This window comes from Saccharomycopsis crataegensis, assembly GCF_037102585.1.
Source record: "Saccharomycopsis crataegensis DNA, jcf7180000000072, whole genome shotgun sequence".
In the NCBI taxonomy this organism is placed as follows: domain Eukaryota; kingdom Fungi; phylum Ascomycota; class Saccharomycetes; order Ascoideales; family Saccharomycopsidaceae; genus Saccharomycopsis; species Saccharomycopsis crataegensis.
In genome coordinates this window covers 1824361-1851274 of record NW_027043819.1, presented here as the reverse complement: position 1 = coordinate 1851274, position 26914 = coordinate 1824361, and the positions used below count along the sequence as shown (strand labels likewise).

At 36.2% G+C, this 26914-nt stretch overlaps 9 protein-coding genes across 9 annotated transcripts; 5 read left to right on the top strand and 4 right to left on the bottom strand. All coding sequences in view use genetic code 12, as the record gives it.

Annotated features, from left to right (window-relative positions):
- Window positions 1–82: 82 nt before the first annotated feature.
- PRP18 (mRNA splicing protein PRP18) lies at window positions 83–1003 on the bottom strand (the record flags this gene model as incomplete). Its single annotated transcript, XM_064994259.1, has 1 exon — window positions 83–1003. One exon carries the CDS (start codon window positions 1001–1003, stop codon window positions 83–85), a length of 921 nt encoding a protein of 306 aa, XP_064850331.1.
- A 436-nt stretch (window positions 1004–1439) lies between these two features.
- On the bottom strand, window positions 1440–2339 carry DASC09_006550 (uncharacterized protein; the record flags this gene model as incomplete). The annotated part of the gene is made up of 1 exon (XM_064994258.1): window positions 1440–2339. The coding sequence occupies one exon, from the start codon at window positions 2337–2339 to the stop codon at window positions 1440–1442; it is 900 nt and encodes a 299-aa protein (XP_064850330.1).
- An 824-nt stretch (window positions 2340–3163) lies between these two features.
- Window positions 3164–5872, top strand: DASC09_006540 (magnesium transporter CorA family protein; the record flags this gene model as incomplete). Its single annotated transcript, XM_064994257.1, has 1 exon — window positions 3164–5872. One exon carries the CDS (start codon window positions 3164–3166, stop codon window positions 5870–5872), a length of 2709 nt encoding a protein of 902 aa, XP_064850329.1.
- Window positions 5873–6825: 953 nt separating this feature from the next.
- Window positions 6826–10494, top strand: KAR9 (Kar9p; the record flags this gene model as incomplete). Its single annotated transcript, XM_064994256.1, has 1 exon — window positions 6826–10494. One exon carries the CDS (start codon window positions 6826–6828, stop codon window positions 10492–10494), a length of 3669 nt encoding a protein of 1222 aa, XP_064850328.1.
- Window positions 10495–15082: 4588 nt separating this feature from the next.
- Window positions 15083–15277, top strand: DASC09_006520 (uncharacterized protein; the record flags this gene model as incomplete). The annotated part of the gene is made up of 1 exon (XM_064994255.1): window positions 15083–15277. The coding sequence occupies one exon, from the start codon at window positions 15083–15085 to the stop codon at window positions 15275–15277; it is 195 nt and encodes a 64-aa protein (XP_064850327.1).
- Window positions 15278–16367: 1090 nt separating this feature from the next.
- Window positions 16368–17253, top strand: PYP1 (putative phosphoric monoester hydrolase; the record flags this gene model as incomplete). Its single annotated transcript, XM_064994254.1, has 2 exons — window positions 16368–16463; window positions 16549–17253. 2 exons carry the CDS (start codon window positions 16368–16370, stop codon window positions 17251–17253), a joined length of 801 nt encoding a protein of 266 aa, XP_064850326.1.
- A 1935-nt stretch (window positions 17254–19188) lies between these two features.
- Window positions 19189–19476, top strand: DASC09_006500 (uncharacterized protein; the record flags this gene model as incomplete). The annotated part of the gene is made up of 1 exon (XM_064994253.1): window positions 19189–19476. The coding sequence occupies one exon, from the start codon at window positions 19189–19191 to the stop codon at window positions 19474–19476; it is 288 nt and encodes a 95-aa protein (XP_064850325.1).
- Window positions 19477–20000: 524 nt separating this feature from the next.
- Window positions 20001–22184, bottom strand: DASC09_006490 (uncharacterized protein; the record flags this gene model as incomplete). The annotated part of the gene is made up of 1 exon (XM_064994252.1): window positions 20001–22184. One exon carries the CDS (start codon window positions 22182–22184, stop codon window positions 20001–20003), a length of 2184 nt encoding a protein of 727 aa, XP_064850324.1.
- Window positions 22185–23136: 952 nt separating this feature from the next.
- On the bottom strand, window positions 23137–26718 carry DASC09_006480 (uncharacterized protein; the record flags this gene model as incomplete). The annotated part of the gene is made up of 1 exon (XM_064994251.1): window positions 23137–26718. One exon carries the CDS (start codon window positions 26716–26718, stop codon window positions 23137–23139), a length of 3582 nt encoding a protein of 1193 aa, XP_064850323.1.
- Window positions 26719–26914: the final 196 nt, after the last annotated feature.

Below are 26914 nucleotides of genomic sequence, written 5' to 3'. Positions count from 1 at the left end.
CCTAATTTGATGCTACTTTAGCCATTAAAATCATCACGTTGCTTATGGAAGGTGATTTATTGTTAGTATTTGAATTCAAAAATCATAGCAATAAATCAGGATGGATTTCACCAAAAGTGATCAATCTCTTTATTCCGGTGATCCATTTTCTGGTTTTTTCATCTATCATGACATTGGCAACCGTTTTCTCCCCAGTGATTTTCAGCTGGGCTTTTCTTGCGTGGATCCCAATGCTGATCACACCAATTGGCCAGGCGACATTGCCAATACTTAATTTCATGTATGTTTCATTAGCCAATTGGAATTTCCCCTGTTGAAGATAATACATTATGGTGGCAAGTGTTGGGAACATCGAGTCAGACAAAGTCAGTTTCCGAAGCTTGATAAATAATGGAGCTAAGTTCCTAGTAGTTTCGATAACCAAATCCTGATCACCTTCAATTGAAGACTGTGCTTCACGCCACTTAAGAAGAAGGTGCTTCATGTATTCTCGAAGTTGAAGTGATACTTTAGGCTTATCATTGGCAATATCTTCTGGGTTTATAATGTAATTGGTGCTTGCACTATTGCCAGGATCAGTAGTAGACGTTTCTTTAGGGGTACAACCTTTATCTTTATTTTCCATTGTAGACTGGTTACTATTCACTACCGTGGATTCAATTTCATTATTTTGTTCTTTTGAGCTAGTTTTATTGTTGGTAAGTTCATTTGTATTTTTTGCTGGTGTCACCTCAGTTATCTCGTTTAATTCAACCCTATCTTTGGTTTCCAGATGTTTGGTTTCGCATGTTGATACATTCTCACTATTTTCAGCCTTAACTGCCTCGGTCACCACCTGTTTATCATCATCAAGTTTTCTCTTCTTGAAACTTCTTTCATCCTCAACGCTGTCTATATCCTTTTCTTCTTCGCTTTCCAGCTGATTTGATTCTGGCATCGCAGTATTGAAAAACTCATCGCGTTTCTTCGATACTGCATCTTTCATGAATGATTCAAAATCCATTGTAACGATATACTTTCTCTATTTGTTGGATCTTCTTTAATTAAAAAAAAACAAACGCAAAACAAAGCTTTAACACAATTAAGATAACAGCTACGCAGAATTTTATTATTTCGTAATATAGTAGCCGAGAATTATTTCAACTATACTTTGTTATACAAGAAAAAAAAAAAAAAAAAGGTTATGCAGCCCCCCGATGCTAACATTATTGTTATTTTACTACAAGTCCTCCAAACCAACAATTTCAATCATAATAAGAAAGAAAGGGGTTGCTTTGGCTAACCATTATATGATAATTTAAATCATGCATATATAAGCAGAAAGTAGTTTTATTAAGAAAATAGAATATGTTCAATTCGGACTTTTTTAATCCAATACAGTTTAATTTTGCTCAAATTTTTTCTAAAGTCTATTAGGACAAAGCAATACAGTTGCTACCTTACCACTTGTAGAAAGTTTCCGCTTGTTCTTTACCAAGTTGTTTAATTTTCTCGTAGTCTTCACTTTCAAGTTTGAAAGAGTAAATGTCTCTTGCATCCTTTAATCTTTGGACTTTACCAGAGGTAGTAATTGGGACAACGCCAGATTGTGACACCCATCTGAGATAGATTTGGGCCTCGGTTTTGCCGTATTTGGTGGCCAACTCACTGACGAACTCGCCCAAAGGAGTCTTTTCCTTAACAAGAGTAAGTGGGGCCAATGGGGCGTAAGCAAACACTTGGATCTTGTGTTCTTTGCAAAACTCCATAATTTTAGGAGTCTTTTCTTGGCACATGGCATGGAACTCGATTTGCAAAGCTTGAGGTTTGATCTCGGCGACTTTCAAGAGTTTTTCAATGGATTCGGCAGAATAGTTAGAAACCCCAATGGCCCTCGCCTTACCTTCTTTGTAAGCCTGTTCCATGTGCTTCCATTGTTCTTCGTTGGTCAAGTACTTTCTTTCCCCGTAGTTAACATTGGAAGAGTGCAAAAGATACAAATCAATGTACTCGGTTTGCAAATCCTTCAAAGAAATCTCGAGTGATTCGTAAGGACTGCTGGTGAAAGTTGGCAACCTATCAGTGCCACAGAAATGCTTATCGGTGAGGAAGATCTTGGATCTGTCGACTTTCTTGTTGGTCAAGCCGATGTGTAACTCTTTTCTGGTCAAATAGATCTCAGCACTGTCAATATGGTCGTATCCGGCATCGATGGCATGCTCGATACTTTCAACGAGTTCCGGCATGATATAATCAGGATCATATTGTTGTTTCTGGACTCTCCAGGCACTGCCAACCCCAAACCCAATGGCTGGGACCTTGACACCGTTAGACAATGGCCAATATTCGATTTTGCTCATGCTTTATTAATTATCTGTGATGTTTTATTAATTATCTGTGATGTTTATTAAGAAGAATCGGTAGATCGAGATAAGAAAGAATCCGAAGAAGAGTTGAATAAGAGAAGATGAATCACCATTTTATAATTTTTTTTTTTTTTTCGTTATCCCGTTTTTTCATGCTGTTTTGGGCAGTTTCCGTGGGGGGGATTTATTCCTTATCTACTTGTAATTACGCGGCAACGTTTGCTAGTGCTGGGTGATGGTTGGCATTCTCCAGAACACTGGCCAATATATATACAGTACCGTCACCACATCGCTTTCACTGGCAATGGCGATGTCCTGTCCTACCACCGATGGCTTATCCCAAGAATCATCGCCTATTTCGTGAGATAAGCAGGTGTGCAGGACCCCCATTACATCCCAGGTAAAAACAACGGCAAAAAAAAAAATCTTCTTAACATCGCTGCGATTGCCACCACTCTCACGCCATAATCATAAGAATACCCGCCGCCAACCAAACAGCATATTCCAAGTGACCATTTAATAGCAGTATTAATACTCTGTTCGACCTTCCAACCAACCAATACTTTCGACTTTCTTCGCTTGTATTTGTGGCCGTTGATATGCTTGCTCAGAATTAGTTGATGGCTGCTATCCTTCCTTCGGTCTTGTCCCCCATCATAAGAGAATAATAATAATAACAATAATAATTGCCAGTCAGACCAAAAAAAAAAACAAAAACTTCAAATACACTATAAAAATCTCTTATTCATCTTTCTTTTGAATTAGAATACTATTGTGAATTTTTCCATCCAACTTACTCTTATAGACCTCCAGCCAACATGACATCACCAAAGAGCCAGTCGCAAGCATTTTTGATTCCCAGCAAGCACCACCATCATAATCGAAACGGTGAAGAATTGTATAATGAGCAACACGAGGATAATTCTAGAAGAAGAAGAGGAAAAGAGAAAGGAGGAAAACCATCGAAATCCCGTGAGTTCAAAAATACCCCATATGAAAGAGACCAGCTACTTCCATCACACGACACCACTAGCCGTGATTTTGCCAATGGAAGATTCAGCCTACCAAATCAATATGGTGCAGTAAGCAACTCAGTGAACCAAAGAAATGGTGTCTCGGGTAATAGTGGTGCTGGAAACGTCTTTAGAAAAAGATTTAGTTTTACCAGTAACCAACAGACATCATCGTTGTTGGACGGGCTACGTTTCCATTCGGACCCAGAGAATCTCCTGGATAGTAATTTCGAGTTTGATGATTCGCATCCAAGTTCCTCAGATAACGATTCAGACGATTCTTCTCTTGACGACGTTTGCTTGCCATTGAATGCTGATTCGTCCTCGACCACCAAAAATTGGCCAGATTTGCAAGTGTTGCAAGATTTTTATGAAGAAGAGATGCGGGAAAATTTGGCAATTGCTGAGGCCAACAAACACAATGTCCTGTTTGCCACAGGAGAAGCTGATATTGATTACTCGACAGTGGATGATGAGGAGCATTCTTTGAAGGCGGTAGGCTTCCAATACCCTTTAATCAGTAAAATTGATAATCCTTCATCTATGGCCGTCCCGTCACTAGCTACCAGGAAAATTAACGAAACGGAAGCCATCCAGGGAAGGCTCAGACCTCCAAGATTCAGTCCTTGGGATAAATCTACCAGACAGAATTTGAAAAACTATTTACATAATCATGATCTTGAAAATGCTGCGAAGTATCTGAAAAATAATGGTGCAAATATCAATGACAATGGAATTGGACCAGGAACAGTCATTGGGGAAAAGAAATTCCAGCAATTTAGATACACATACTTCCGTCCAAATTTAGATTCCACAATCCATTCTCCTTCGATTTCAGGACTTTTGCAAGACGGTCAAAATTTTGGAGACTTGTTTGTGGTGTCACAGTATCAAAAGGCAAAATTGCCTCCTCCAATCCTAAAAGAAAACCTCAATGCTCCACTTAACAATGCCAAACAAGCGAGATTAAAAATCCCACCACATGCAGCTGGCACAGCCCATAATAATATCGCTAATTTTGACGATAGCGCTGACAGTCATAAAGAAGGCACGGCCACCCCAAAGAGTATTGGTAATAATAATGGGGTAGGACTAGCCACCCCAATGATGTCCGCCACTAATAGCACTACCGTGGAGCCCGAGGACCCTATTCCCTTTTGGTTGGATGTTTTAGATCCAACAGAAGAAGAAATTAAGGTATTAAGTAAAGCCTTTGGAATCCATCCGTTGACCACGGAAGATATATTCTTGAATGAGGTGCGTGAAAAGGTGGAATTATTCAAGGACTATTATTTTGTATGTTTCAGATCATTTGATATTGTTCAAGAACGGTTGAAACGTAGGGCACTCAATGAGAAGTTATCAAACTTAGAAAGTTTGAATCTTGAGGAAATTCATAGCTCACATTCTGCTGATGCTTCAAAGCTTTCGAATTTGAAAAAAGCCATTGGTAAAGTATTTGGTTCCCGTGGCTTAGGCAATAATGATTATGAAACACGTAGCCATCATGATGATTATGAGTCGTTAGAAGCAGGTCCAGAAATCGGAGGAAAAAATATGACAAAAAAACAGAAGGAACTGACCATCACTAACTTGAAACAACAAATCAAAAGGCAGAAGAGTAAATATAGAGAACTTGAACCTTTGAATTTTTATATTATAGTTTTCCATGAGGGAGTTATCACGTTCCATTTTTCCCCAACCCCACATCCTGTCACTGTCAGAAGAAGAGCCAGATTATTAAAAGATTACTTGACAGTTTCATCCGATTGGATTGCATATGCTTTGATTGATGATATTACCGATGCTTTTGGTCCAATGATTGAAACCATTGAAGAAGAAGTGTACGCTTTTGAAGATGCAATACTAAAACTTCATTCAGGTGAAAGTGATTCAGAAGATTCGGATGATGAAGGGTTGAATGATAATTTGTCGTTGTATAATTCAGAAACAAAAACCATCACGTCTAGTATTGTGACCACCACCTCTACCAGTTCTTATTTGTCCACATCTTCTGCTGAATGGCAAAGGAAAGGTGATATGTTGAGAAGAATCGGGGAATCTCGAAAAAGAATCATGTCATTACTCCGTTTGTTGGGGTCCAAAGCGGATGTCATTAAGGGGCTTGCTAAGAGATGTAATGAGAACTTTGATGCTGCCCCAAGATCGGAAATTGGGATGTACTTGGGAGATATTCAGGATCATATCATTACCATGGTTCAATCATTGAATCATTATGAGAAATTGTTAGCCCGATCACATTCCAACTACTTGGCACAAATCAATATCGATATGACCAAAGTGAATAATGATATGAATGATGTTTTGGGAAAGATTTCGATTTTGGGGACTTTGGTGTTGCCAATGAATGTGATTACTGGTCTCTGGGGGATGAATGTGATTGTTCCAGGACAGGATCAAGAAGGTTTGACTTGGTTTCTTGGTATTTTGATTTCAATGATTTGTATTGCTGCGGCGACGTATTTCATTACAGTGAAGATATATAATTTTTAAAGATCGGAAGATACCTTTGACACACATAGACACATCACTTCTTCCTCTTCTTTTTTTTATCTTCTATTTTTTTTTTTTTTATTACTTTGCTTACGAGAGAATATGCTTTACTTCTTTGTTTATGTTTGTGAATGACATTTTTTTTTTGTCCCCCCCCCCTTCCTTCCATCTTTTATCATCTTTTTTTTTTTGCTCTGTTTTGCTCTGTTTTTAATTGTTTCAACTAAAAAGTGCCTGTAATTTATCAATATTCTGTTCTAATATAAAAAAAAAATAAAAAAAAATATAAAAAAAAAGACTATTACTATTATTATAATTATACACCATTAAGTAACATTTTGTTTTCGGGAGTTTTTTTTTAAAAAAAAAAAACCTGCCATTAGTCGACGTCAAAAGGGATAAGGGAAAATTAATTAATTAATTAAGGGACACAGGACACATCGACCATATTTTTTTTTTTTTTCTTTCACCACGCAGGTTTTGTTTTGCACTGAAAACTAAAATCAAAAAAAAAAAAAAATAATACAGGATAAATACAACTGCCAGGTCAATTTCAACTCACAAGATAACATACAATTCACTCGTTTGGATTGGTATTTTACTATCAGTTTACTCTCTATATAATTGGCAATTCTCGTCATTCTTTTTTCTTTCCTCCTTTTTTTTTTTTTTTTCGTTTTTTCTTTCTTTGAGAATACTGGTGTTTGATCTAATCAATCAATTGAAGTATTAACATCAACCCACACAATCAATCAATTACCTGAAGAAGAAGAAGAAGAAGAAGAAGAAGAAGAAGAAACAGTAGCAGTGCTGCAAAGGTCTGACAAACTAGTGTGAGTGAGTGTGTGTGTGTGTGTATATATTATTTGAGCCAGTGATTGATTGTACCACATAATCAATAACGAATAAATTGCCCTTACAATCATAGAATAACACCCCATGAATTGACAATAATGCACCAGTATCAAGCATATCAAGCATCGGACCAGGACTCAGTGAATCATATGGCTGACAAGGTCTCGGTGTTCACTGGGGGAAGCAGTCATCGAAACGAGTATTATGATATCAATTCTCATCACATATTTGATCAAGTTAGTGGGATAGGAACCATTGATAGTCAAAGATACGGCAGTGGTGGCGGGCAAATATACAGTGGAGGAGGAGCAGGCGACGAGGTTTATATTCAGGATTTCCATTTAGATTCGTTGTTGTTATCGGATATTTTGAAAACTTGCCCCTCTTTCTCGTTTTTCGACGAGTTGATCAATATCAAATCGATAGAACAGGCACATACTTTGTTACATTACGATTTGATCAAAATAAACAATTCGATTCTCGATATTTCCAGTTATCTCAACGAGTTGATCTTGTTGTTGGAGAATTTGGATACCATTGCCAATAACAATTCCCCATTGAATAAGTATTATGATAACATCGAGTGGATCTTCGAGGGGAAAACCGAGATTTCTCAGATATCGAAGAATGTCGATGGGATTGATCTGATCATTTCGCAATTATTGCATATCATCGAGAGCAAAATCGACGAAACCACCAACGATGACGAATTCTTTGACGAGATCAATAATAGTGTGCTGCTGTCGTTTGACGAATACGGAGTAGAACAAGCCCCAGGGGGCCATAATTGTGAAAAGAAAAAGCAAGAGTACTTACATTTATTGGGCAATTTTGACGAAATTAGTGATTTGTCTCTCAGGGTCAAGCAATACTTGATCGGCTACAAGAAAAGATTGGATATTGCCATTCAATATCATGAATTGTATTATCAGATCCTTGATTCTGTCAATGACGAAATTGAAAATTGTTTGAAAGATTCTTTCCGGACCCACGAAGTGAAATTCTCTTTGCAAGTGAAGGAAATCAATCAGTATGATATGTTTCAACTTGGGGAGAAGATTAATAAGATCGTTGATAATTTGCACGAAATAGCCAGCAAGAGGAAATCTGCGGGGATGAGATCATCATCGATTGTCGATCTAGCAAATCCAGGAATGATGCAAAGTTTTCTGGAAACAAACGCTAGATACCCGATATTTGATGATTCAGAACGTGAATTATACGCCCACTTATCGAAATTGAAGGCCTCCATCGATCCAATCAAGGCATCTATCGATTATATCAAACCACAAATCCAAAACTACTCGCAGCAAGAAGAAATCGAGGAATTTTACCCGTCATCAATAGAAAACTTGAACATAAAGTTTGATTCCATCGAGGAAAAATTCGTGTTCTTAATCAATGATTTGGATGATTTGAAATTTGAATTGGTGGAGAAAAAATGGATGGAAACTTTTGAATATTTCACCTTTGTCACTGACAAGCATCTTTCTGAAACCATAAAAGATTTGCAAACTTTGGGGATATTACTGGATGAGAATTTCGGAAACATTGATAAACACGCGATCGTGCCGATCGAATTGGAAAATGATTTGAAAGAACTTAATCGAGATATCACGATCATTCAAAAAGCATTTGACCATTCGTTAATTGAAAATGAATCACTAAAGAACAGTTTTAAGGAATTAGTTCTTAGTAGATGGAATAACAGAATTTACCACAAGTTGCCAAAAGAGTTCCTAAGTGAATGGTTTGGGGTTGAAGAAAGTAGAAATAAGAGACCTCAATCATTAATGAACCTTGTGGGCAATACCAACAACCACAGCATCAACCACAACAATAATAATAATCATCATCATCATCATCATAGTAGTAGTAGTTCCGTCCATGACCATTCACAGCCTCGAGTTTTGAGACTCAGGTCAAAGAGAAACACCGTTAGTGGCCCACTGGTGCCATCATCATCAATCATTCCTCAAAACCATAACCGAACTCTGTCGGGGGTATCACAAGATAAGTTTGTCAAAAAGGATTTTGCAATAAATAGAAGGATGTCTATTGGAACAGTCGTGTCTCCAAATAGTGAAACAGAATTCCAGGCGAGATCATTCAGTCTTAGTCGTAGCAATACTATGAATCAACTAAGCAGTTCCATTGCTAGTCCATATCTTCTCAATAACCAAGAGGCAGTGGTATCACCAATATCGGTCACGAATCCAATTTCTCCTCTTTTCAACAACATTGATGCCATTAACGATAATAAACATGATCAAGGTCACAATAATAATAATGATAATAATGATAATGATAATAATAATAATGAGACAAGGACCTTTGGTTTAGGATTCAATTCGCTTGCCAATAACTTGAGTGGTCATCATGCCGAATCCACTCCTGAAACTGGGAAACGTCATCTTCAAAGAAGGTCAATTACAGGCTCGTTGTTAATTGGGAAAATGAACCTTCAGCCAGTTTTAGTGGAAGGAACTCCTACTTCTCCAGAGAAAAAGCAACAAAAACAAGGCTTTCACCAAGAATCGAAGCAAGATCTGAAGACAAGCCATCATCATCAACTGATGGTATCCCCAAGAATGATGAAAAGCAATCAATTTAATGGGATTACCCCAAGAATGGGATTGTTAGGGGTCAATAGAGATTTCAAAGTCTTGAGCACCGTGGAAAGCGTTGCCGATGAGGATAGTAGGTATTTTGATGATTCTATTGACGAAAGTTTTGACAGCCCATTGACTCAAAAAACTCAAAGGATCGGGAAAAATGGCAAAGTGGTTTTAACCAGTGATGATACCTCGCCAATTATGCATCGTGGATCATATGGTGATGTGAAGATTCAATCGGAAATTCTGATGGAATCCAATCTATCCGCTATTGAAAATGGAAGATTAGAAGCGTTGCGCAGATTGGGCAATGGCCAACACAGTGGGGCAAATCAATTAGACCATAATATTTTGGATCAATTGGATAGTTTGACCTTGGATGATTTACAGCAAACTTTGAAGTCCACCGAAGAAATCAAATCGCCAATTTCTGAAGCCAGTTCTAGTGCTAGTAACAACCATAGCGGCAATAGAAGCACGTTTACCTTTGATCAACGAACATCAACAATCAGAAACTCTTTGCATTCTCCAAGATCGTCGATTTCGAGATTGCCGGTGGCCAAAGTTAATAATGGGAGTAGTGGGGTATCGTCAAAAGCTTATAGAAGATTCAATATCTCGAGCCCAAACTCTAGTAGCTTTGAGAACGATAGTAGTGCCAATGATATTTCCATAAACGAAGATCAACCCCAACAACAATTTGGGAAGATTCTTTCGAGAAATGGCTCGATTACCAGTGCTACGTCGCTGACCAAGAAAAGCTCGTTAGTGCCAATTCCTGCATCACAAGTTAGTAGGATTAGAAGTCCCGAGAGTTTGAATTTCGATGTACAACATCATCCAGAACCCGTTGGTGCTGATTCCAGTTTGGACGAAGAAAGTATGAAGACCATGGAGAGAATTAAGAAGTTGAAGAAAGGCTCGGATAAGAGATCTTCATGGATCCCTCAACCAAAGACCAGCGTGATGTCTCGAAGCTCTTCCAGTAAAACTATTAGCTCATATAATGAAGGATTGATGTCTCCTTCTGACCCATCTTCAAGTGGGAACGTTGCGGCAGCTCCAACTACCAGAAGATCGTTAACTGGCAAGTCAAAGAAACGAAACTCTAGTGGTAGAGCGAAAATCATTGCTCGCAAAGAGTTTGTTTGATATGTGAATGCTTTTATTTATTTATTCATTTATTGAGATTTACTTTGTGTTTTTTTTTTTATATATATATATATATATTTTGATTGCTTATTATTGCTCTTATTCGTTTTTTGTTTTTTTTATTCTACTCCAATCTTTATAAGTTTTTCATTTTATTGTATTTTGTTTTGTTTTAGTTTTAGTTTTAGTTTTTGTTTTCCTCTTGAAGAAGTTCCAATTGTGATTTTCGAAATATACCCAAGCGTGTGTATCTCATTTCACGCTACCATACATTATTGTTATTTATTTATTTATTTATTTTTATTATTCCTTTCAAACCACAATTTATGACCTATATTTACTCCTCCTTCTGCTTTTTTTTTTCAAGGTATCATACACTTTATATATCTATATATATATAGGAGATTTGTATTATATGAAAATCCTATTGTGACGAGGATGGAACTTTCAAGTCATGAAAGGTTTACTATGAGCTGTAGCTTCGACCTGTATGAAGAGCTGTTTTAAACAGATCATTATTCAAGGCACAACAGTTGTAATAATGATTGTAATCTTCTGCAAACTTACAGGAATGTGGAGGGTCTATATATATATATATGTATATGTAGAGAAAGAGAGAGAGAGAGAGAGATGAAAAACCACGTGCCACTTCCGGGTGATGGAATAAGAAAAAAAAAAAAAAAATTTTTGCCAGCTATAAATACTGGGAAATCGCCAGTGTTTTTACTCTTATTCAGCCGTCTTGAATTTTTTTCCTTTTCTTCATACTTACCTTGGGAAGTCATCGGGGATCAAGTAGCTCGTTATGGCTGTCTAGTTTTGTTTACATTGCACAGCGTATCAAAACATAGATACCACTTCTTGTAGTATTTCTATACTACGGGTTGATGGGTCTCATAATTTTTGATTTATATTTTTCTTTAATTCATCTTTGAGATATATTAAAAACATTCTCTTGGGTAGTTTTGAGAAGAAAGAAGATTGAATGAAGTGTGAAGAAAAGGAAGAAATTTAATTTTCTTTGTGTCGTTCTTTTTTTTTTTTTTTTATTATTTTTTAAGAGTTATCAATATGGTTATTGATGGGTGTTAAAAAGAATAAAAGAAACTAATCGTCTTTTTGTTAGTGTTTTGATTTTGTACTTGTATGTATCTGGATATTATTGATTGTTGACGTGATGTATTTTTCTTTTATTGGACTCTCTGAGATTCTTTACAATTGATGATAAATAGCTATGAATGATTGATGATAGATAGAGTGTGTTCAAAACATCTATACGGACAATACAATTAGAAGTCAATAAATGATGAAGAATCAATCATCATAATAATGTTTATGAGTTTTCTTTTTTTTTTTCTTTTTCTTTATTACAGTTGATGTTGTTATTGAAGGAAGGCTGTTTGTCAAAAGTGGCACCTTCAATTTATCCAATAGCAGGATTCCAATTTGCCCAAAGCAGCAATTTTTTTTTATTTTATTTTTAGCAACAACCGTCTTGGGCGGAAATCCTATGTTACAATAAAACACATGACATGCGCGCTTATTATTATGATTGTAATTGTAATTGTGGAAGAAATGTTTTTTACTGTAGCATCACTGCTGTGATGGTCTATTCTTAGATTGGTATGATAATTGTAGAAGAGAGAGTAAACTAATTGTAGTAGTGTGGATTAATTATTGATGATCTATTATTAGATTACGATTATTGGGAGAGAGAGAGAGAGAGAGAGAGAGAGAGAGAGAGAGAGAGAGAGATCCTGTACGATACATTTCCCTGGATGGATGGCTAATAAAGAATCGACAATACAGAGATTTTTGCAACAAGCGTATCTATCTGCGTATCTTTCTGGCTAATTAATGGCCCGATTGGAAACCAAATTCATCATGAATAACAAGAAAACACGCAGGAGCTGGCGAATATACAATAGAAAAAAAAGTTTCTATTTTTAAACAAACAATTGTTTGAACAAAAAAAAAAAAACCAGAACAACTGTAACAACTGTACGGTTTTTTTTTGTTTGTTTTTTTTGTCCTTGAAAAAAAAAATGGGTTGTTGCTTCTCTGTTCAAACAATCGGCCAAGAAATCCTATTACTTTTGTGTTCCTGAATAGAAAACTAAATCACAGAAACAAAAGAAAGAAATGCACTGATCTCATATAATGCTGCTAACTACCATGTGTTGTTGTTGTTGTTGTTGTTGTTGTTAAAAGAATATTTGATGTGTAGAGCCTATGACATAAAACCACTCATCCATAATAACAATAATGATAATAATAATAATAATAATAACAATACTCAAAAGTGATTAAATTAATTGATCGGCAAGATAAAAATTGTCTATTTTTGTCTTTTAAACTTTTGTCTAATTATATTTTTATTTTTTTAAAAAAAAAAAAAAAAAAAAATATGGATAATGGTGTCGTTTTCCGCGGATGATGATGCAACTCAGTTTATTTAGACAGTATACGATAGGTGTAGCAGCACCACACCTAAGTCTCCGACTTTTTGTGTGTGATTTCTAAACAACACAGAAAACAACATTCAGTGTATACAGTTGGTGGGAAGTACAGATATCCTCTTAGGTAGACCAACCATATATACCTGTTAGTACTACAACCCAGTCGGTTTCAGCGAGGTGCTTAAGTGTCTCACTAGCAAAGGCACAAACAAACAGTAAAACCCTTTAAAACTTCTTATGACGTCAGAGAGCCCGACGTCGACGGGAGAAAAACAGAAAAAAGAAAAAAAAATCAAATGGTTCCTGCAGAAGATCATCGAGTATGTTAGTGATTGATTGTAATTATTATTATCATGATGGATAGAGATTGTTGTTGTTATTGTTCGTGTCGGTATTATTAGAAAGGTTGTGGAATACCCCTTTTTTGTTGCTGTTGTTTTTGTTATTTTTGTTGTTGTTGTTATTGTTATTATTTTTAATTTTATTATTATTGTTATTTGAAATTTTTTGTTGTTAGTGTGAATTATTTTTTTTTATCATTTTTGTTAGTGGTTGCTAATTTTATTATTTGGGACATTGTTCAAATTTCTGATAACAACCGCCGAGTTTCTTTTTCCAGCAATTAGGGCTGTTTCATCTGGGATTAATGATCCATCATATCGATGCGTGAGGTCTCGTACCTCAAACTATTGGTTTAGCCTGCGATGTATGACGTGCTAAGGTAACTGTTTGATAATTCCAGAACTAGCGTGATTTTGGCACATTTATGGAGATTAGTCAATGACAACAACAGTTTCATGAGAAATTGTGTTTCCACAACGTCAAAAAGGTCGCAAAAATTCCACGATGGTGAGCACAACATAATAATATTAATATTAATGTTAATAATAATAATAATAATAATAATAATATAACGCAATACAAAGAAATGAGAGTCTGACACACAAACAAAAAAACATGGCTGTTTATTCGTAAGCGTTTCGTTTCGTTTCGTTTGTCCTCCGGCTATTGAAAAAAGGAAACAGGTTAACAGGGCGTTTCTTTTCAAGGACATTGATAGATGCAAAAGTACTTAAAATTGTCGGAGATAAACCCCCCAAGGATGTACATAAAGCAACAACCAAGAGGCTTACCGAAGCACTAAGTGTTTCCGAAGAAAGCCACGCCGCAAGGATGAAAATGACCAATGGCAAACAAAAAACAAAAAAAAACACCATCCACCCATCCAACATCTACATGATAATGATCGTCATCCATAGTGCCCATAATAATAAAAATATATATGACAACAACATCTCCACTCTCTCAACCCACCACCACCAGGAGTGCCCGCCCGATATCGCCCACGCATTCCCTCGCGGTGGTTGTTTGCTGCAGCGACAGACAGCGGGAGTGTGCACAGGTATACGCTGCGGAGTGCAGCATGCTGCATCGTATATATGTTGTGTTTTGCATTGCGCATCGTTCTGCCGTAGGACGCATAGAGGGCCTTGCAGGTGTTTTAAACTCGAATTTTTTGCGTCCTCCAAAAAGCTTTTTTTCGATTAGCAGGAACCACTTGGTGAATGAACGAAACGATGATGTGATGGATGGACGAGGGGGCAGTATAGGAACCTCTCAAGTTTCAGAGTATAAAAAGCCTCAGGTCCCCCTTGGCCCAATCCTCGGGAGATCAAAAAAAAATAAAAAATAAAAAAAATAATAAAGTGTTAAGTTATCTCTCCATAAACATAACTATACTATACCACTATACTCTTCCATATTATATTATATTATATTATATTATATTACTTATATTATATTATATTATCTTATAACCTTTAGGAATAGATACCCTCAAGTGCTGTTTGTGTTTCCTATTATTAGTCCGTTAATATTTCTTACCACTGATCAATATCATCAATATTATTATCATTAATAATCATTCGTTATTACCACTGTTTCATTTCACTACAACAACCATCGCTAGTGAACATCACAAATCTCATCCTCGGTTACACGCCCAGTTACATCATCGTTTTTTCTTCGATCGAGAGCGCATCGGTTGTCATTTCACTTCGATTTTTTACCAACATCAACAACAACAGCAACAAATATCTTTCTTCTCTACATCTTCCATTCTATCCACCATGATAACTTCAACAGAAACCACCAGTTTGAAAAACTTTGTCTACAGTAAAGAATACGGTTACGATTGTGATGACCCAAATATCGTCTACTGGTGTTGCTGCCATTGTCGTACCAAAAACCCTGATTTCTTCACGAATTGTACCTGTTGCAAAAAGAAGAGCTGTGGTAAATGCAATTACCCTTGGGTCGATTGAATTCCTTACACTCCTGTTTCATTTCTTGTATTAATCCCCTTCATTTCCCCCCCCCCCCCCTCTCGCTGATATTATTTTGTTGGTATTAATAGCTGCTATCAAAAACCGACAAGCTTGATACACCCAGAAAAAAAAATCATATTATTGCATCTATCTATCCGACCCTCTCTCTCTTTCTCTCTCTCTTTCTCTCTCTCTCTCCCTCTCTGTGCTGTTTGATAAACCAAATCCACTTTTGACATGTCCTTTTTGTTGTTATCATTATTATTATTATTATTGTTGTTGCTGCTTCTCTCTTTTGTTTCAATTCAATCATGTCCATTTTATCCATCTTTTTTTTTATTATTATTTGTTGTTGTCTTCCTTCTTTATTTCTTGTTGTTCTGGTTTGCCGTCTCATCTTCATCTTCGTCATCTCCCATCATCATATGGCCAACCAATTATACTATATCTACCTCACCAGATCATCATCTCTCCCATTTTTTTGTTATCCCTATCACATCAGGCATTATTACTTCCTGTCATCATTTTTATTTTTTTAACTGTTTATTATATTATGAGTATTGTTCATGTATTTTATTTTTTTTTTTTTTACTTTTCCACCCTCAGTACTTTTTATTTTCATTATATTGTATTATTGCTCATTAACTTGACTTAAGAAACTTTTCGATTTTTTCTATTATTATAAGAAAAATGATGACGAAATCATCCCTAGATCTTCATGTATACTAAAACGGTCCTCTCAAAAAGACTTCCTTCTCGGGAAAATCAAACTATCTATCCGATATTATGCCAGCTATTCCATATTCTCAATCTCACAAATAGATACTTAATTAAATAATCGTGTCGGCTATAATAATAATAATAATCATCATCATAATCACCAACTGCACACCACGTGGATCAAAAGAAACATTTTTTGACACACATCCGTTTTTTTTTTTTTCCCTTTTCTTTTCCTCATTTTATTTCATCATCTTCATCTTCATCTTTCTCTTCGTTTTTTTTTTGTTGTTGTTGATTTTTTCAAAAATAATTTATATTTTATACTCAAATCAAAGATATATATATATATATATACACACAAAATATGACCCAAGATACCTTGTCCCCTGAATTCTACCGTCAAGTCGAAAAAGCCGATCATATTGTGTTTTCTGATTTCGATGGAACCATCACTTTACAAGTACGTTAATTTACTTCTACATCCCTTCTTTCTTTCTTTTCTTTTCTTTTCTTTTCTTTTTTCTCATTTACTAACTATACTCAAGGATAGTAATGATTTCTTAACTGACACTTTGGGAATGGGTTACGAAACACGTAAAGGACTAAATGACGAAATCTTGTACAAAAAGACCAGTTTCAGAGATGGGTTCCAACAAATGTTGGACTCGGTCCATACCCCATGGCCAGAATGTATCGAATACCTTAAAAACCATATTGATTTGGACACTGGATTCAAAGATTTCTACGAATGGTGTCTTGCCCATAACGTGTTGGTGGTGATTGTGTCTAGTGGGATGAAACCAATCATCCACAACTTGTTGGTCAAGTTATTGAACGGGGAAGATAACGTTTACAACCAACATCCTTTGGAAATCATTGCCAACGATGTGAAAATCACCGATGAACAGAAACAATCGTGGGATATTGTTTATAGAGACACCACCGATTTCGGGCATGACAAATCGATCGAGATCAAGAAAATCATCAACTACAAGAACTCATTCGCCGCCAGCAAAAACCAATCCCACAAAGTCCATTACTTCTACTGTGGTGATGGGGTAAGTGACTTATCAGCGGCCAGGGAATCAGAATTGTTGTTTGCTAAATCAGGAAAAGATTTGATCAAGTATTGTGAAGCCGAGAAGATCCCATACACCACATTCCAGAGTTTCAAAGATATTCACCAAAAAGTCGAATCGATCCTTTCCGGGCAAAGCACCATCGATTCCTTCAATGAATTGGGAAAATAGAAAACAAGAAAGAATTATTTTCTTTTTCTTCCTTCGTTTGTCCTTTTTTTTTTTGATTTGATTTGATTTGATTTGATTTAAATGCATTATTTATTTATTTTTTTTAGAATCATCATTAGATATGAGAAATAGAACTTCTTACACGAATAAATAATGATAAATAGAACTTCTTACACGAATAAATAATGATAAATAGAACTTCTTACACGAATAAATAATGATAAATAACTAATGAGACATAGAACTTCTTACGTGAATAAATATTAAGAAATAACATAACCAATGACACACATGGAACTTCTTACATGAATAATTAAAGATAAATGGCTAATGAGTAACCGACGATCCAAACCTTGTCTCTTTCCTCTGGTTGGCATAGTAGTTGTAAAAAAATCTACTTATTCTTTTTTTTTTTTTTTTTTTTTTTCGCTGATATTGGCTGTTGTATCTCAGTGGCTTATCCATTTTTCATTGCGATGAAATATCCTCATACAACCTCAAGAAGTAACTATCATGGATTAGATTGTCTGTTAGTTTATTATTCTGTTGTGTGTTAAATAGGAATGGTGAAATATAATGCCATTTAGAGGTGCAATAAAGTTTAGAAGTAAAGTATAACAACAACGCTTGGAGATTAACTGTCATACCAACCGACGAACCAAAGACAAACAACATATAATAACCTGCAGCGATTAACCGTATCGTCAAATAACAATGTATTGTTAGAGAAAGATTAACTTATGTCCTGGTATAATGTAAGGGAATGCTTATCTTATGGTCAAGTAAGAGAATGTTTAATGTTTATTGTATATATGGCCAACTAGCAAAAATATCATAAGAGAATGATCATGATAAAAAAAATACGAATCAAAATATCTCGATGATAAAAATGATGATAATAATACGAATAACCAATTCAAAAGAAATGATGGATAACAATAACAAGAATAAAGAGTTTCACTCCATTATGAGGAGGAAATCATAATTCTAAAAAGCCACATTCCAAGCCAACCATGAAAATTTTCAACATCGCCACAAATTCTCATAGATGCAAACCTTCTTTATGAATTTACACAAAAAAAAAAAGCCATTAGGAAAGGAACGGTGGTTTCGATAATGTTAAGAAAACATGGCTATCAAACGGTATTAGTATATTTTACGAGGTCAGTTATTTTATTCACTGATATGAAACATCGTTTCACACACTGCCACCCCGCTCACTAAGTGACGGTTCCATCATTCGTGGTCTGCCAATATTATATCTATTTCATATTGCTATTATGAAGGAAGATATTTCAGAAAATCATGGAGAAAGATATTGTCGTAGACTAGACTAGGATTGATCTTCGAAATTTACAGCTGGTCCCTGTATAGAACATTATAAGTACCACTCCTACTACTACTACTACTACTACTACTACTACTACTACTACTGGCAAACCAAACGGTATCGGATTCGTTATTGATTAGCCAGCACCACATAAAACCATGGTAATAATCATAATATATTACCATCTCATGTTTCATCTAAACCATTTATTCATTCACTGATTAAAACTTGTTCTGTTTTTTTTTTTTGTTTTGCCCGTTATGTCTGTCCCTCATATGAAACAATCCTGTTGCGTGGTAGAACCACCAAAGACCCATAGACCGTCGAATGCAAGTTCTAATGAACCATGGATACTCCATGGATATATATATATGATTTAAATTACCCCCAAATGATATATTATATACTAATATCCAGCAATTTTTCTTCTATTTGCTCGCATTTCCATCGGTCTTTTTTGTGTTGTTTCTCAACAGGATAGATAGATAACCAACAAATTGATTAACCACTTAACTAAATAGTCAGCTAACCCCAGCTCAAATTGATACTCCTAATTGACTTATATATCGTGATAGATAGCTTAATAAAATCAATAAAATCCCACCATGCATTCCCTCAACCTTCAATTATTGCTCATTTCTCTCTTCACCTTGTGCATCCTCCGCACCGCTGCCGCTAGACCTTTACCATCACGATACTTCAGAGAAAAGATCGACCACCAAAAAAGAGATTTGGACCTTCGTACCAGAAAGATATTATTGGCAAATGGTGAAGTCCACCATATTGATAAAAGAAAGCTCCAAGAAGAATTGCACGACAAAAGATCGGCGCATATCGAAGCAGCGATCTTGGCCAGTAGGCAAGCTGCCAAAAATTCATTTTCTTGGAATTGATGGAGCACAGTGAATATGGAAAGTACAATTGGTTATCATCATCATCATCATTATCATCATCATCATTGTCATTGTTATTGTTATTTAATCTGATAGTTTTCCTTGTTTCGTCATCTTCTTCATCTTTGATTTCGTTTATTTCTGTGTTTGTATAATAGTTCACTACTTTTTTTTGTATTTTTTTTTTCCCTCTCCCTGATATCTTTCATTTTTTTTATTTTATTTTAATTGGTTTTTCCATAGATGCTTTTAGATAATAGAATTGTTGTTTTTTTATACATGTGGTTCTTTTCATTGTAGTAGTTTGTGTAGTATATATTCAATATAATATAAGGTATGGTGGAGAAGGGAAAACCCCATTCGAAACTTATGGTACAAGTAAAGTCATTGGCGTAATTTCTAGTGTAATAAAATAATATTATGAAAGGAAAATGAAGCGAAAAAAAAAAAAAAAAAAAAAGTTAAAAAGATAGTAAAGTGATGCTAGGAGAATATCAAAAATGATACCAAAAATGACCCTAAAACTAATAACAAGAAAGGGTATGAGCACTAAGTCTATTGACCCTTCTAGGTCTAGGACAAATGATCGGCACTGATCTCTGGGCCTGTGATGCATCAATTTCACTAGGAGTTTTATAAAATGGTTGGGTATCTTCGTACAATGCTTTTGAATTATCGACTTCTAACGAGCTACTACTTGATCTGCGCGATCTAGCATCATCATTATTATTATTATTATTATTATTATTCAGCGCCAAAGAATTACTGGTGGTGGTGGTGGTGGATTCTTTGCCAAAGTTAGAGTTTCTGGAGATATTAGGTTGCGAAGAATTGTGATGGTGGATTTTCTGTTGGTAGTATATTGGATAATGATATTTGGTGTGACCATGCTGTTTTGAAGGTGATTTGGTCCCAGACAGATGGAGCTTATGTTGTGTGGATCGCCGTTGTTGTTGTTTTGGCTTTTGTTGCTGCTGTTTCAGTGATTGACTAAAGGCCGCGTTTTTATCCTTCCCTCCCGGTGCAAGTTTCAATGCCAGGCTATTTCCAAGATGACGACGGCTAGATTTAGGAGCAAGCCTAAGAACTGGTGGCTTTGAGATCGCACGAACTTTGGATGGTAATCTATTATCATGGTTATTGGTGGTATGTTTAGATGGCAGACCATCGGGGCGTTTATTGATGGTAGGTGGTGAAGCACCTGCATGATTTTTGACAGTTGGCAGTGAAACTTCAGCATGCCTGGTGATGGTTGGAAATGGTTCAGTTCGCGAATCAATGAAAGTGCTAGATGGCACTTCGGCACGCTTATCTATAGCATCCATAATGACTTTAGATGGTAAATCAGCACGCTTATTACCAATAACTCTAGATGGCAATTCAGCACGCTTATCAAAAATAGCTTTAGTTGGTAGTTCAACACGCTTATTGTCAATGGTTTGAGATGGCTTATTATCAGCGATTTGAGATGGCACTTCAACACGCTTATTACCAATGGACTTAGAACTCTCATTGGAAGCCAAAGATGGATTTGAAATTGGAGGAGGCGCGGATCTTCCCTCCATAGTAGGGGATTTCAAATTGGAAACCAGTGATGAATTAACTAGAGGTGATGAGTTAGGCCTTCTGGAACTCGTCATTGACGGGGAATTGAGTTGGGGCGATGATTTTATCCGGCCAGTAGTAGTGATTAGTGTACTGAATTGAGGTGATGATTTTCTTCGGTCAGTATTAGTGGTGGTGGTGATAGTAGGAATTGGTGACCGGAATTGGGGTGATGATTTTCTGCGATCAGCACCTGTAATGATTGGCGGCCTAAATTGAGGTGCTGATCTTCTTCTGTCAGTAGTAGTAGTGTTTGATGACTTTGGGTTTCTACCATCGATTATTTGATCATGTTCTTCGATAATTGTGTTTGAGTAATCATTGCGGTTCGGTTTATGGAGATCTTGTAACTGAGGAACGAACTTCGGATTATAATAGTGCTTCAAATCGATGTCTAACGGTTGTAACCTTTGGAATGATTCGAACTTCTTTTTGTTACGGGCGGAATATTTCGATTTTAAAAACCCTTCAAATTTCATAAAGTCGCTTTTTTTTTGCCCCAGGGGATCATCATGATCATCACCATTACCATTACCATCTTCGTTCTCTTTATTGTCATCAGCATTTGGAGATCTCCTAACAATCACTTGTTTTAATTTCCCGCCTTTTTTCTCCTGGATTTTCTTGTTGAGTTTATAAGAGTATTGCAAAACCGCGGTATTGGTATCGACTTCCGGAGGGTTGGTGATGGCACTAAACACTGAGGCGGCATCATTATCCAAAAAAACATTGTTCAACGTGAGTTTATCGATAAAATCATCATCATCATCATCATCATCATCAGGATTATCGTCCTTGAAAACATCCTTGGCATCTAGTTTCCTAGAAGGTTTGATTACTGATCTTCTAGATTTGTTATTGTTGTTGATCCGTAACTGTTTACAATTATAATATCTTCTTCCCCCACTTTTCAACGTTGAATCTTGGCTATGGTCTTTTTGTAATTGTTTGGAGATTGCGTATTTTTCGCCAATGTCTTCTCCGAAAATATCGCAATAGAGCTGGTACTCTTTGTCGATGTGGCCGTGGTGGATCACATATTTATCACGCTGGATCGTCACCACGCTTTGAGTCTTTCTTGATCTGTCAGGATCGGTGGGCATGGCTAAGTGGTAGTTAGTAGTGAATCTTTGTCTCTTGCTTGAACAGAAAGAAATCGTTGTAATATCCAACAGAGGGAAAAGACGAATCGTCGTAATTTAAACCAATACTAAGAGCGATACGATGAAGGGAAAAGAAAGTCAACACAAGAAAGAAAAAAAAAAACAAAAAAAAACGGACAATCATCCCAGGAATTCCCTCGGATTTTATTGTCCTTCTCCTCGTTGAGAAATAAATGGCGTCGATCAATTGATTAATTAATTAATTGGGCCCCTTATGTAAGCATGTGTGTATATATGCTTTATTTAACCCTCTCATCGAACGCAAGTCAGGAATGCTGGTTAAAAAGGCATTCTCTCCGTGTGTCTCCGAAAGGAATTGACCGTTAGGAGAAAGACATAACTAACTAATTCCCGGATACCAGAACCTAGTTTCTCCCAAAGATACAATAAACGACTTTGGAAAACTAACGAGCTTATGCATGTGGTGGCATGTTACGGTATACGGGGAAATAAATAATATACGGCAACTCCTCACCACCACCATCATCATCCCCCATCCCCCATACCCCTACACAGTATTACGATGGTGCCGTCGAACAATTGTATCATTGTTGAATTTGACAGGGGGAGGAGCCAGGGTCTCGTTATTGGATCAGTGGAAATAAAGACATAAATATAAAAAAAAGAATACAATAAATAAATGAAAAATTATTAGCCAAGTTACGGACGGTTTTTTTTTTTTGGCGGTCGGGGAGGGTTTTTTTTTTTTTTATTACTAGTTGGTGGATTTATCATTTACACAATCAAATGATGCCTCAATAAAAGAATGTCTCAATTATATTAATGTCTCTTTAATAATAATAATGATAATGTCTCTATCTCTTATGGTAAAAACGTGGGGTATAATATACATACAGCAAGAAAAAAAGAGATCCAACGATTTTTCAATCAATCATTGAGGTATCAATAGAAAAATGTTCCGTAAATTATTCAATTGTTCAAAATTCATCTTTGAAGAGTACTGATACTTCATTGACAATTCATCAATTGATCTTTGACTCAACCCAGCAGTCTTTATCAAAGTCCGGAATACCGCCACATTGATGGTATTATACCCGGTCTTCTGGGTTTCTTCTGTCTCTTGATGTTTCCTCACATCTTCATCATTATCTTCTTCTTCTTCTTCGTCATCATCATTGATACTCTCATTTACCAATATCTCAACAAACGTCGATAAGATAAAGTACTGTAACGTCTCCGATGACTCCCAAAGTAACTCATTGATTAACCGATTACAAGTATGGTCATCGATCAATAAGGGTTCTTCGGATAATGTTGGTGCCACTTCATTGGAGGTCTTCAACCGATTGAAACTCTCCATAAGTTCCATGACGTGACGTTTGAAATATGAAGTCTTGATCAACGAATACATGTACAAGAATTTCCAGAAAAATTCCATCAATTTCAAACAATTACCGCTGCGATTTTTCATGATTTGGAGCATTTTCAATAATAAATCATCGATGATATAACAAGTGTTTGGGTCATCCAAAATATTGTACGACAACAACAAAAACAAATTATCATTGAGCACCCCGCTAATTTGGATGTTCTGGAAATAAGTTAAATCAAAGATATTTATAAGCTTCATGCACATGATATTCTTGTCTCGTTTATCAAACAATTCAAAATCCACCGTTAATTGTGAGAACACCGAAAAAAGCAAATCGAGCTTTTGGGTGATCTTTTCTCTCAGAGTTATAGTAGTATTGGGAGCAGTAACAAGCAATCCTTCGGCAATGGTGATTAACCTGAAAATCATTGTCATTTTATAAGAAATCATGATATTCTTCAGAAACGTAATGGAGATTTGGTTTAATCGGTACAAACTTTCAAAGAATTCAACGAACAAATCGTCATCTGTATCATCATTATCAAGTTTGATCTTTGTGACGTATTGTTTCCCCGAATCAATGTCCCCGATGGCCTTCATGAAAAATATATCAAGTTTCATGGTGGTCACTAGATACTCCACTTCATTCCCATGAAGCTTGCTTTTCAAATACGGATGGATGATATTTAAACATTTGGTCAAAATGATTGGATTGGTATCAATTAACCGGAATTCAAATAGGATCGTCGATAATTTACCAAGTACCATAGAATCAATGACATTTTTCATCTTTTTCGTTTGAAGTTCAATACAGTGGGAAATAATATCCATAAGCAATGTCAAGACATCGATCTCCACAGTATTTTTAATCCCGTCATCATTATTATCGTGATGATTATCAATTCCCAACCGCTGCTTGATTTCGGCATCGAGCATGGGAGAAACCACGGTATTTAACCAATCAAACGATTTGACAAACAAAACTTTTTCCGCTTGATGTGGTTCCAAAACATTAGGGTCGATCAAACTGCTAATAAATTCTAAACAGCGGATTTTAAGCACCCCTCGATGACCAGATACTGAGCCATGCCCCATGTAAATTGTCATGGTTTTCATCAATTCGGAAAAGAAGGTTTTGCCGGTGATCAACGTGAAGCTCTCGGCCACCATCAAACTTTGGAATATTTCAAGTATAGATAAACATAATGGAATTTGTTGGACAATCGATCCACCATTCATGTTTTCGGCAAAGGTGTGCGATACAATATTTGTCAAATCATTGAAACATTCAGGGTGCGATTCTAAAATTATTCTTGCAATGGCACCACTATCGGTCATGCACACGCAATTAAAGAGTTTAATCGCCATTCTCTTTTGTGCCTGGTCGTTGGATTGTAAATAACAGGTGATAAATTCGAGCAACATTGAACGAACAAATTGCTTATCACAGTGATAGCGGTCTTCATGATCATCGTAATCGTCATCGTCATCCAAAAGTGGTTCCAAGATTTCCACGACGTTTTTCCTCGAACATAAAGATAAAATGTTCACCAAGTTATAAATGGTATCAAGAAGATATCCTTTCCATTGTTGATCAGAAGTTTTGGCATCACGAATCAACGAAATCAACAAATTCCCAAGACTGGCGCCTTCACCCCATTCACGCACCACCGAAATATCATATTTGTAGTCGTTGACCATTTCTAGTAGTCTGATAGTCACATGAGAATCATCGCGAAACTTTTCATATAACAAATCCAGGTACTGGAAAATCGACGTCATAAGGAGGAAATCCGCAAACCCTATGTTGTACCCTATCAATTTTTGGAAATTCGGAAGCAGCAATAGCTTAATGTATCCTCGGAAACAACGGTGGTGACCAGTCACTGGTGGTATAATTTCCCCATTCCCCACTTGATATTGTTCTTCATAAAAATGAGTATGCGTCACAATATATACCAAGTTACCAATCTTATTTTGAAATTGCGTAAACTGATTTTTGCTAATTAATATTGATAAATCATTTGCCAGAAGAATTTCCGCCGAATCAATGAGAAACCTTATCATAATGAGATCGTTGTTGATGGTGGTCGATTTGATCAAAAGCTTGAATATGGTGTGAAATAATACCCCAGGAGATATGTCTTTTGATTTTGGTTTTTTGTATTGAATGATTGAAAAAATTAAGGTGATAGATTCCATTAGAAAAGTTTGACTTTTGCCAGTTGGAGAATTCGTAAATTCGAATAATATTCTGAGTAAATTTGGCACGAAATCACATTGAAATAATACCGATTGGAAATCAATACTCAAGAGCCGAAAGAATCTTATAACGTTATGGCATATTGATTCTAGATCATGATCGTATTTCGAAATTTGTAAGAAAATCACTAATCCCTCGCAGATCTTGACGTTTACTAAAAACTGTTTTGAATCGCTGGAACACGAGGGTACGGTGAACGACAAAGCCTCGATAGCAATGATAACCGAATTGATATTGACTTCTAGTTTTTGTGATGATTTCAATATTGGGTTGATGACGTGTAAGTGGAACAACTCCGAGGAGATGAATTGGTTTGTACACACATCATCCAAGTCCAAATAGGAAAATAGTAGGTATTTATATTTTGATTTGCATTTTCTATTATCGGTCAATTTAGAGATTGCTATGAATAATGTTTCTCCTAGCTTGAAGTTCACTAATACCGCGAGTTTTGCTGAAGAATCACAGCGATTGCTCAACACTTGGAAAGCGTCGGTGATCTTGGCGGTAGTAGGGGAGTTATGGCCATTAGTTAGACAACATAGATGATGGAGTTTGAAGATAAGTTGGGGCAAAACCTGGCTCTTAAACAATGGGACAAGATCGTTCTGGTCATTTTGGATATATTTTGAGAGAAACTCCAGCGATTGTGCGAAAAAAGCGTCTTCCGATAATCCCAAGATCGCGGTGATTTGCTGCTTATCATCCAAGTTGCTGAGGAGGATGCTAAATGTCAGAAACGATTGTTTGACATTCAATTCTATCGACATCAGGTCAATGTTATTGTTATTGTAATAGAAATTGTTGCTGCTGCTGCTTCTGCTTCTGCTGCGGATTAGTGGCGAAGAGGTGTTGGGCTGGAGGTGATGGGCCAACATTATTGTCGTTGTTATTAATTATTGGGAACGTGGTTACCCTAGCGCCTCGTTCACGACGGTTTACAATCTCCCCCCTATTTGTATTTTATATATATGGGGGATAAAAAGAAACAAGCTGATATTATAATCATGCTATAAATACTTTACACGATATAATATAAATATATTGTCGACGATGGGCTATGCAAAAAAGGGA